This window comes from Panthera pardus, unplaced genomic scaffold (genome assembly GCF_024362965.1).
Source record: "Panthera pardus isolate Hobbes unplaced genomic scaffold, ASM2436296v1 HiC_scaffold_13, whole genome shotgun sequence".
NCBI classification, from domain to species: Eukaryota; Metazoa; Chordata; class Mammalia; order Carnivora; family Felidae; genus Panthera; species Panthera pardus.
Window position 1 is genome coordinate 169,772,889 of NW_026526688.1, and position 12,756 is coordinate 169,785,644.

General features: G+C 35.7%; 1 protein-coding gene across 3 annotated transcripts in view; it reads right to left on the bottom strand.

Annotated features, from left to right (window-relative positions):
* TMEM33 (transmembrane protein 33) overlaps positions 1-12,756 on the bottom strand; it is a 20,647-nt gene continuing 7,891 nt past the window's right edge. For all 3 annotated transcript variants that reach the window (XM_019413229.2, XM_019413235.2, XM_019413245.2), the window contains exons 5-8: positions 12,340-12,407; positions 10,771-10,904; positions 6,551-6,634; positions 1-1,473 (exon numbers count right to left, since the gene is read on the bottom strand). In XM_019413229.2, the coding sequence (XP_019268774.1) occupies positions 1,344-1,473; positions 6,551-6,634; positions 10,771-10,904; positions 12,340-12,407 (416 nt within the window). In that variant the 3' untranslated portion in view covers positions 1-1,343. The remainder of the gene's footprint in view (positions 1,474-6,550; positions 6,635-10,770; positions 10,905-12,339; positions 12,408-12,756) is intronic.

Here is a 12,756-nt window from a genome sequence, read left to right on the forward strand (position 1 = left end):
TTACTGACAAGTTACTAATGAATTTATCTGAGAAATCCAATTACGTGCAGACAGAAGAAAACTGGTTACAAAAACCATTACATTACTGTGTACTAAAATTTTTGCAGTGTTTTAAACATTCCCAATCATGCAACAGTAATAAAGATCAGAATGAATTTTATAAAGAAGTTGACGGCAGCTCAACAAACAGGATTTAACATATTATACTCCCAATTTTACCTATGCGTTATGAAATTAAAATACACACTATTCCCTCCCCCCCCCCCCAAGTCCTCTCCAGCCCCATCCCCAACCAATTATCTTACCTATAAACCTCTCCATCTAACCTTTTAAATCAGATTTCATGGGTAAGTATGTAGTCTACAGGATAATCTTCATTATTATTTCAGAACAGACACCAGGCACAGGCATATGTTCAATCTCCAGTTACATTCCTTTCAAAACACATCTGAACTGCTGCCACTGCCTGTTAAATTCAAGCCTAAGAAACCGAGAGAACTGGCAGTCAAGAGTCTCATCTAGGTAATTCTAGAAACTATATCGATGCTAATATTCTACATGTCCACATTTGTAAAAGTGTTTCCTATTTGAGAAAGGTGACTTTACGGATCTCTGCAAGGAAAGCTGTGGAACTACTGCTTTCCAATGTAAAACAGTTGTGACCCCAGATATTTACCCAGTTGGCTAATAAGCTTAACAGTTCAGCCTTTCTAAAAAATATTCAAAGCCACATTAAGTAATTATGGAAATAAAATTCTGGAAGGTCAGAGCATAAGATGCATGCAGAATTTCTCTCATAATGGTACATCCAAAATAAACCCTAACAAAGCAGCACAAAATCAATTAGTAACAATTTGAAATTAAATACAGTGGTAAATGCTTCTTTTAAAATCATCAACCAAAATTACTGAATGGCAAAAGAATACTGTCTCAAAATATAATGAATTCATGTATGTTAATATTACCATGATGAAATCATGCCAGATATAAATTCAGGGTACCCATTAGGTTGAAAGAAATTTTAAAGCTACTTTTACAAGAGAAATAAATGTACTTCATGATAAAGGCACAGCAGCATTTAAAAAAATTTTTGATACATTTATCACACGATAGAAACTTCCTTAATCATTAACACAGAAGAGTAAAATTTTCTCAGGGAATTTTTTTCAAAGGCTTGATTTAACATGCCAGAAAAATGATTACTTTTCCATTGATATGCATTTATGTAAATTATGTAAATTGGACTGAGGTCAGTTTTACACCTGGAATTAACAACCCCTAGCAGAAGTACCAACTGCTAATAATGCTTATTTATATTATATATAACTTAGCTGGATGTTAGACTACGCAACTGTTGGTGCCAGTCTGCTTATAAAAGCAATACTCTGGAGACAAAGTCTTCTCACAAACAGTGGGCAAGCAGGTTTCATTATCACATGTTCAACAACAATCCTCAGTTCATTGAACAAGGTCCTGCAAGATAAAATAGTTTTCTTTCAGAAACCAAAGGAAAAAGAATACAAAGCAAATGCTGATGAAGGCATTTCCCACAGCCATTAAAGAATCTGAGGTAGGGGCACCTGGGTGGCTCAGGCTCAGGTCATGATCTCGTGGTGGTCTGTGAGTTCCAGCCCCGCCTCAGGCTCTGTGCTGACAGCTCGGAGCCTGGAGCCTGCTTTAGATTCTGTGTCTCCCTCTCTGACCCTCCCCCATTCGTGCTCTGTCTCTGTCTCAAAAATAAATAAAACATTAAAAAAAAAAAAAAATCTGAGGTAAAAGAATTAACTACAATGTGTAGGAAATACACAAAATAAAATTCTGAAAATCAACATTTGTGTCTTGTTTGTGTGTATGGGGGAGGGGGGTTGAGGGAGTTCATTTAACAAAAGCACCTAATAAATGGTTATCTCTGAGGGCTGGGATTAGGAGTGATTTATATCTTCTTAATAGTAGAGTCACATCATCTTCATATTACCTTAGGTAAATTCAACTAGTTCTAAAAAAAGAGAGCAAGGAAGTGAAAATTATATACCATGGGCAATCCCACCTACCATTTTCCTTAAACTACTGCCTTACACGTAATGCCTCTCAGAGCTTTCCCATCTATAAAATAGGAATATGTACTTGCTGAAGTCAGTCATGGTGTGATTATTTAAATGAGACAACACAGAAGATGTTCAATGAAGGCCATTTCCCAGTTGGATCACTCCACTCATCAAACCAGCTTATTTACCTTCAGATTGAAGTCCAACTCCTTAATATCTAATGCCCTCCTAGTCTTAATGTTTGTTTATTTTTGAGAGAGACAGAGAGAGAGAGCGCACGTGCAAGCAGGGGAGGGGCAGAGAGAGAGGGAGACACAGAATCTGAAGCAGACTCCAAGTTCCGGGCTGTCAGCACAGAGCCCAATGCGGCACTTGAACCCGCAAACTATGACATCATGACCTGAGCTGAAGTTGGACGCTTACCCAACTAAGCCACTCAGGTACCCCCGCCCTCCTGGTCTTAATTGAAATTTCTGCTTCGTCTCCTCCCACTCTCTGCCATGACTCCTATATCCCAGTTATGTTGTACATTTATTTCCAAAGAGGCTGTGGACTTTAAACTGTGCTTGCTGCCTCCAAAGGACCCCTTATCACATACTGGACACATCACACATGTATTGTACACGCTAGCAGACACAAAATCATGTATGTTGGCTGAACCGTAATTTTTAAGAGATTTTGAATCATCACAAGTAATTCTTGACTATTCATTTTTGAATTTTCACTTATGTGCTGACTCATTCTACATAAAGACAATTGTGTTCTACCTTTCTGTATCTTCAGGGTTATTTTGCTGGTTAGGAAAAAGTAAAAATTGTTTTAAAATAGGATGTAACATGCTCTTACACAAAAGCAGGAAGAAAATTTGGAAAGACGCACATTTATCCAAACACCTGTCCTTCTTGTGTCTATCTTTGGGACAGACCCATTACACACAACTCTCCTAGGTTCCCGGGCCAGAAACTTGAGGGCTTCCTTATCTTGGTCTTCTTCCCTAACCCCTAACTTCCTACCTCCTAAATATCTTTCAAATGTATCCCCTTTTTATTTTACCATGGAATTAGTTCAGGCTCTGGACTAATCAGTCTCCAAATCAGTCCTTTTGTCTTCTTGGGGAGCCTGTAATACATCTTCTGGAATATTTCTAAATCAGATTGTATCATGTTCCCAAACTCTCCACAATATGAACTTCAAATGCTCTTCCTCTCTTGAAATAAAATCCAAACCCTTTCATGCTCTAGTCCCTGTCTTACCCTTCTAGGCACAGATCTTCATGACTCCCCTATACACTTCTTAATTCAAGCAACATGCCCTCTCAGGCACCCACGTACCAGACTTCAAAAGACCTGACTTCTATTACCACCTCTTCAGTGAATTCTCAACTGCCTCCCTCAGTTTTCTGAGCTTTCACAGAGCCGTCATCATCACATTGACCTACTCAGCTGTGTAATTCACTCAGCTCCAAGTCTCTACAAAGCAGGTACTTTAATCCTACATAAAGTTGTTATCACCAACACACAATCACTGTCTTCTGAATAAATGACTCAAATAAAACTAGAAGACACCTTGAAAATACTCTAGTCAAACCTCTCAGATTACAGATGAGGCCTAAAGAGGTCATGGCTTGTTCTAGTCACAAGGCAAGTTCTTTCACTCCTGGCTCTATCTCTGGCATAATCTATACCAAGTCACAGAGCTCCTTTGGAGCAGCACTGACAACAGAAGTGTCCGCGATGATGAAATGTCCATCTGTGCTGTCCAATACAGTGACCATCAGCCACACTGGCTTTCAAGCACGTGAAACTGGTTAATATGACTCAGGAACAGAGTTATACATTTTATGGGTTTTAATTAATTTGTATTCATACAGTCAGATGTGGCTGGTGGCTGGCCAATCTACAAAGGACTGAAACCACTAACTTGAGAATGAATATCGTTAAGTGAATATGGTACAACTGGCAAATATAGTCTCAAAATCCCTAACAAAAAAAAGTGTAGCATAGAAAATATAGTTTTATAGGATGTTTATCAATGTTTATAAGCTCAAATATTTCCCATTACCTTTCTACTGTTTTGATTTGTTTTACGTGCTTATGGGAGATCTCTGAAAATGTTTACTAACACATATTTGCGTTACCTGGATCCTCTGCTATCCGTTCCTTTTTTATCCCACGGGACACTTCTAAATCTGTGTGTTAATCCAATTTAAGGCTATGCGGAGAAAATGGGAGATGAAGAGGGTATAAAGAAGCAGAGAAAAATCTGCTCATGAAAAGTGGATATTAGGGCAGGGAACTCGAAGATAGTATCTGAAATGAACACATGAACCAGAAAGAAAAAGGACAAACACTCATGGAATCAAGTAAAACTGAAGGTTTACTGGTGACTAGGGACTCATTAAGAATCTATGTCTGTGGGCACCTGGGTGGCTCAGTCGGTTAAGCATCCGACTCCTGATACCTGCTCAGGTCGTGATCTTGCAGTTGTGATCTCGCACTTGTAAGATCAATCTCCACACTGGGCTCCACACTGAGCACTGAGCCTGCTTGGGATGGTCTGTCTCCCTCTCTCTATCCACTCTTCCCCAACTCATGCCCTATCTCCCTCTCTCTCAAAATAAAGAAATAAACTTAAAAAAAAAAAAAAAAAAAAGAATCTGTGTCTGAAGTAAGCTCTGTTTTAGGAAGTACTGTAAGACATTGTCTAACAGAGCATAAAAGCCCCTCAAAGGACTATCAGAATCACAGAAAAAGGAAAATAAACTATGTATTAAGAACATAACAATCTTCCTGAAACCATTACTACACTATATGTTACCTAGCTTGGATTTAAATAAAATTAAACAATTAAAAAAATATATATAACAGAATCTAAGCTCTTTTAAAACATTACTTCATTTCACCCCCAGGAGCTGTTCTTCTCTACCAATGAAGAAATTAAAATTTAAACAACTTGCCTAAAGTTACACACCTGGAGAATGATGGAGACCAGCATTCAATTTCAGTTCTTTTTACTTCGCTTGTGAAAATACAATAGGGATTGTGCTAATACACTCATTGTATTTCTGATGAATTCTACTACACAATGATTTTATTTTTTAATGTTATTTTTGAGAGAGAGAGAGGAAAGAGAGAGAGAGCCGGAGTGGGGAGGGACAGAGAGAGAAGGAGACACAGAATCAGAAGCAGGCTCCACGCTCTGAGCTGTCAGCACAGAGCCCGACGTGGGGCTCAAACCCACGAACTGTGAGATCACGCCCTGAGCCAAAGTTGGAGGCTTAACTGACTGAGCCACCCAGGCACCCCACACAATAAATTTACTTTAAATTTAAAAACAAAAACTATGTTAACATTAGTCTCTAACAGATCTAACAAACTACTGAAGACAGATATTCATTTCAGATTTACTCTAATTTCTGAGATCGTCATGCATAACTTACTGTATCATTTAAGTCTCCATTCCTGAACATTACAGTGATTCATTAAAATATTTCCCCGCTTCCTCAATTTTTCCACTCTAAACTATTTTGCACAAATCTATCAGAAGAATACGATCATGCCCAAACCATCATTCCCATACATCTAAAAGATAAATTCCAAACTTGTTATCCTGAAATCCAAGAAGTTTTATGACATAGCTCCAATATACCTTTTTTTTTTTTAATGTTTGTTTATTTTTGAGAGAGACAGAGACAGAATGTGAGTGGGTTAGGGGCAGAGAGAGAGGGAGACACAGAATCCGAGGCAGGCTCCAGGCTCTGAGCTGTCAGCACAGAGCCCGATGCGGGGCTCGAACCCATGAGCTGCAAATCATGACCTGAGCCGAAGTTGGACGCTCACCCAACTGAGCCACCTGGGCACCCCTCCCTTTTTTTTTTTTTTTTATACCTTTTTAATCTTAGCTGCAACCACTCACCATTCAGAATCTCCATTATAGTCCAACAGGTCTATTCAATGCCCCTTAAACATGGCTTGTTCTTTCTTGTCTCTGAACTTGTGCTCTTACTCTCTTCCTACCTAAAATGCGTTTACCTATTATGACTATTCAAAGGTTTTAATTCTTCTTTAACACATTAAAATCTCTGTTTTGTGAAACTTTGATGGGCTGTTTTATCTTCTGGCTCATTGATTTCTCCTTACCTTGGACTATACTATTGATATGACAAAGCAAGCGTAACAATTCATCATAATGGTTTGTGAACACTGTATCCTGAACTAACGTTTCCTTATTATCTGATGCATGCTTTTGCTTCTTCAATTAGGAAAGTTCCTTGAGACTGGGACTCATGTCTTAAACATCTTCAAATTCCTTAAACTTGAATACTATTTTAGTGGAGGTCAAGGTAAATCCAGTCTACTTACCAACCCTACTAAGGCCTGGAACTTAAATTTACCAAAATAACACTTGCTTCTAAACATAAAAGCTAAATAACTCTTAAAAGTTATACATACTATATTTCACAGTACTCTCAACAAATAAAACATTTAAACTAATCACCAGCTTACCGACAATATGGATTTCTTCGAGACGAATACCGAAGAGTAAGAAATCTATAGTAGATAAAAGGCTGGAGCAAACTCCCTTGACCACTGAAATAAACAAATACAAGGGTAAGAAATATACATTATCAGTTCATATATATACTTTCAAAACTTAAAGGCAATTTAATTGAGGAATGTGTCTTCATTCATTAAATGGTCAAGATAATATCTATCATGTCTAAATCAAAGTTATTCTTAAAAAGGAAATAAAAGAATGGCGCCTGGCTAGCTCAGTCAGTAGAGGATACAACTCTTGATCTTGAAGGTGTGAGTTCAAGCCCCAGGTTGGGCACAGAGCTTACTTTAAAAAAAAAAAAAAAAAAAAAAAGGAAATACAAGAATGTAAATGATTGGTAAAAAATAAAATGTTATTGTTTAAATTTTTACAAACATGTATTTATGTATTACTCTTAAAAAATTTAAAAGCTATTAAACCAGAAAATGTATGCTTCCATAATTACCACTAATAATTGATCATCAAAGTGTGAAACTTTATAACATAGTAAATGAAAAGTGGTTCATTTTATACAAACAAAACAAAACAAAACAACCTGTAATTACACAGGTCTCTAGTAAATTTACATAGCCTATTCTAACTATTTTTCTTGGTTAAAAAGCACAATTACAATACCCAAGAGCCATATACTTATTTATGAAATTCTAAATCAAGAATTTTTTTCCCAGGAAAAACTATCTGAATTAAGACATTCACTGCAAATAACTACAAATTAAATGTATCAACAACCTAATGTGGGTAGTTAGGTAGCAAAGCTAAGTATATCATCTTTACTTGATGGAGTTAGGAAGCAACTACCTAAAATCTTGATTATGAGAACAATACAGCAACTTTGAAGACTGCAGAGTATAAAACTATACGTATTATTACAATGGTATTTTAAAACTTTTTTTGAGGAAATACATTAAAGATGCTAAATGTGGCTTTTTAAAGTTAATTTTTGTCTTTTCTTCTAAATTGTGATATTACTTTCATAGTACAAATTTACGTGATTACAAACTAAGCACTAAACTAAATGTGTTACGTCCATTTTCCCCAATAAATCCCGTGACAAATCTTTAACTCTTCAAATTGAAATAAACACGTACTATAAAAAATACAGAAAATTCAATGAAAAACAAATGTTCCATCATCCAAGTTAGCTTCTTCCTCAGAGTTACAGCTCAGTCTCTAAAACATCCTTCCAGAAATTTCCATGCACAAGTGTGTATAATGCCAACACTAATACAGTGCTCAGTTTACAATTCACTGAATCCACTTTACTGTAATATGGAAATGACATTATCATTCCCATTTTAAAGATGAAAAAAGTGAAGCAGAAAAAAACATACATATGCCCTTAAATACACACACCCCAAAATATAAAAAGGGGGACACCCTACACAATTCTTAACAAACTTTTAACTTATTATATCTTGGAGACCATCCCCTTTCATAACACATAAATTTACCTCATTCTTTTTACAGATTCAAGCAGTTCATCTTATGCATTACTACAATGTAACAAACTCTCTACTAACAAATAAATAAAGCTACAAGGACCTTCCTTTTATCTTTCTTTACACGCATATTTGTGTACATGAGGTAAACTCACAGACTTTTTACATTCATTTTTAAATACAAAGTTTGAAGCAATACTGTGAAAAAAGCAACTTAATGAAGCCTTCTAATATTTAGATTGTGCTTATATCATGAAGGGGTCATCTAAGAAATAATGATTTTAAATTATTTTTAATTTTATAGTTTGTGTTAAATGCAAGTGACATACTTAGAGCATCACTAGCTTTCCCTACTAGTGACTGAATAAAACCGTATAACCTACTTTAATTTTTTAGAAAAACAAAGTGATTCCTCTAATATTTCTGGTAAATTCTCATCTCTTTTACAACAATCTTAAAAATTAAAATCATTTTGTTTTAAAATTCAAGTGTTGTTAAAAATTTATTTAAAAAAAATTTTTTTAAAATGTTTATTTACTTTTGAGAAAGAGAGAGAGACAGTGCAAATGGAGGAGGGGCAGAGAGAGAAGGAGATGCAGAATCCTAAGCAGGTTCCAGGCTCTGAGCTCTCAGCACAGAGCCCGACGCGGGGCTCGAACCCATGGACCACGAGATCATGACCTGAACTGAAGTCAGATGCTTAACTGACTGAGCCACCCAGGCGCCCCAACTTTATTTATTTATTTTGAGAGACAGAAAGGGCATGCACATGTGCAAGCACGAGGCAGGGCAGACAGAGAGAAGAGAGAGAATCCCAAGCATGCTCTGTGCTGACACTGGGCTTGATCTCACAAACCATGAGATCATGATGACCTGAGCCGAAATCAAGAGTCAGAAACTTAACTGACTGAGCCACCCAGGCACCCCTAAAATTTAAGTTTTTTATATGTGCAAAATCAATGCTCAAAGGCTAAGTTAATGATTATATCAATTAGAGTCCAAATCCCCAACAATGAATAAGAAGTCTTCCCCTGTGCTATTCCAGACTTTACTTAGATTATATTATCTAGCTTGTGACCCTATAACCTGAGCAACATGTGGGATCCTGGAGTTTCCAGAGAAAAACATTACTTAAAAGAACAGATGTATTTATGAAGAAACCTGTAAAACTTTGTTTCTAGCTTATAGATTGCTAAAAAAAACAGACATGCAAAAATCTCACTAGTTAGTTAAAGGCAATGAACACTAAAATGAAGTATCTCATAAACAAAAGTAAGTTTTTTCAAATTAGTAAGATTATGGAAAACATAATACAGACATCTTAGATGACAATCTGGCATGGTCTAATAAATATAAAATGCACTTAGTGCAGCCTCAACAAAATCATTTCTGGTTTAGAGAAAACACTGGCACAAAAGTACAAGTAGAACAGTAAAAAAGAGAGGCGCCTGGCTGTCTCAGTTGTAGGAGCATGTGACTCTTGATCTCAGCATCATCAATTTGAGCCCCATGTTGGGGGTAGAGATTACTTAAATAAATAAAAATTAAAAAAAAAAAAAAGTAAGTTTACTGCATCAATATCTGGAAAAGCAAGTATTTGGAAACAAATGTTTCCCCATTAATAGGGGAAACAGGTAATAAAATGCAGTTTATTAATATGACCAAACACTACAAAGCCATTAAATGGAACAAACCAGAACTGTATCCATCAACATAAATAGGTCACGAAAAAAGCAAGATGCAGACAAATGAGGCATTATGGCACTTCTGGTGTAAAATAAAAACTAAACCCCACACCCATAATATGCATTTTCTATGTATCTGTAGAAACATTTAAAAGTACTACATGCATATACACATACCAGAAGGAGAGTACAGAACTGCAACAAGGATTCATAGTCAAATGATATTTTAGCATTTATCTATAATGTCCTGCTACTAGAGACTAAAAACTGAAAAAGCAACAATCCAGGCAGAAATGTAGTTTCATTTTTTCCCTAATTCAAATTATTTTTTTTTCCCAATTTGGCTTTGAAACTAGTCACTTTTTTCCACAACAAAGAAAAACACGTAACAGAGACAGAGAAAAACTTTTGACTTGGTAACCAAAGTTTATGTCATCCAAACTTATCCTCCCATTCATTCATTCATTCATTCATTATTTATTTATTATTGTGATTAGCCAGTGCTCATCACAAGTGCACTCCTCAATTCCCATCTACTTTACCCATTCCCCCACCCATCTCCCCAGAAATGTAGTTTTAAAACTTAAATGCAAGAATCTTGATAGGAAGGGTCAATATCAGTCTGATCTTCTAATTTTTAACAGGACAACTTTCTTTATTCATGCATTACTTGTACAATTAAAATACAAACAAAACACGGAAGTGACATTAGGCTACTATTACTACCAGACTAATTTTTCTGCAATCTTTCTAGAAGAAAAATCATCTAAATAATGGCAGAATGCACTAATCTAGGCTTCCCAAGACTCTTCCAAAGACAGTGGTTCTTAAATTCATTTTCAAAGTGTTAAGTGGTAAATCACAAGGAACGATAAGACAAATTCCTAAGTTTACCATAATGTCTCAGATTCTCTATAATAAAATGAGAAAAATGGTTGCTAATATTAATCTTGAACAGATTTAAGCAGGATAAAATTTGAGTTATTATATTTATTATGATCACTTAGTCATCTGCCTCCCAAACCAATGTATTTTTATTCTTACCTAAAAAGCATAAAAACTGTAGCAGGCATCAAGAATATTTCATTACAAGCAATGAATTTCAGAATATTCTGTTGATTAGCGCTTAGTTTATCCAAGATAGATCTCAGCAAAGGTAAACTATTTGAACCCTTCGCCTAAAACATAAGAAAACAAACATTAGAAATAATGAAGCATTTTTTTATGTAAAAAAAATTTTTTTAATGTTTATTTTTGAGAGAGAGAGAGACACACACACAGAGCGTGAGCAGGGGAAGGGCAGAGAAAGAGAGGATACCCAGAATCTGAAGCAGGCTCACAGCTTCTGAGCTGTCAGAACAGAACCTGATGCGAGACTCAAACCCACAAACCGCAAGATCATAACCTGAGCCGAAGTCGGATGCTCAACCGGCCTAGTCACCCATGCACCCCTCACAGCATTTTTGATTATTCAGTTATTTTCTTTCTTCAGATAAACAGTATAGCCAACAGGCAAAACAACTAAAAGAAAATTATTTTGGAAATAGTAATATGAAAGTTTGCAAAATAAGGTAAAAGTTAGTGTATTTTCCTGCATTGCTGTATTTTGTGTATTTGAAAAATTACAAAGACAACTTTAGTAGTAAGTCATTTTCATGCCTTATTTTTTGTAAAAAAGACTAGATTATTGCACACACACAAAAATGGTGGTTATTTCTATCTAACCAGTCTAACAAAATCTGACTACTTAGTAATACAGTTAAGGTATTTGTGACTCCTTAGCTAAATAAAGGTAGAAATTACAGAGCCCAATTAACACTATGACCAAAGAACTACAGGAATAAAGAAGACAGCTGGGACGCCTGGAGTGGCTCAGTCAGTTAAGTGTCCGACTTCGGCTCAGGTCATGATCTCACAATTCATCAAGCCCCACATCGGGCTCTGTGCTGACAGCTCAGAGCCTGGAGCCTGGTTCAGATCCCGTGTCTCCCTCTTTTTCTGCCCCTCACACTGTCTCTCTCTCTCAAAAATAACAAATAAAAAACATTAAAAAAATTTTTTTAAAAGAAAAAAAAGAAAACTGTCAACACAGGGCAAACATTTGTATATTTTAATTCAAATGTCAGTGCATATGCAGTCAATCTGCCTGGCACACTTAACTTGGGCTTAATGTTCCAATCCAGGAATAAGAAAATATTTTAGGAATATTTTAGTTCTGAATATTAACATAAAAGAAATTCAATACACTCTACTTACCTGGTATGTTAAAATTAAACAATGACAGAGGAGGAGATCTCTGACAACTTACCAAACCTAAAAGATAGATTTTTTTTTTTTTTTTTTTTTTTAAACAAAAAGGTCTATTTCAAACTTCAGAAATTCCTCTGGAAACTAGGGGGTAATCTGCAATACAATCCTTTATCTACAAAATGCATTTTGTGAAACTTAAATACAAAATTTCAAACTTAAAACTTTCAAATCACTAATAATTTACAAGTTTGTAGGGAATGGAGGAAACTTTTATGACAAATGCCAAAATGTCTTAGAACTCAAATTCATGCCAACCAACAGTCTGCAATCCAGAAGTCAAAAAAACACCACAGCTGTACTTACATCAAGGACCTTTTTCGTATATGTGGCAGCATGAAGCAAGGAGAATAGCAACACAGGAAAAATACTCACTGAAGAAAACAATTAAGGAAAAAATTTAATGTTTATTAAGTACTTTGGTATTATGCCCAATATAGATCTGAAATGGCATCTGCAAAAAGGACTTCAGCGGTGGCTTTTGTTTTACTGATACACTTTGCAAGCAAATGAAGCTTTTAATCTGTAAACAATTTGTTTCTAAAGCTAAGTTTTTTTATGAAAAAACTTAAAGTGATAAAAGTTTCCTTTTCTATTAGATAATAAAATATTGTAAACAATTAAATTGAAATCTAGGCCACCTCAAAGCCTTAAATATGACAGTTTTTAACTCCACAAAGGCCATCCTGGACAAAAGAATTTGCCTTCAAATTCGAAGACAGT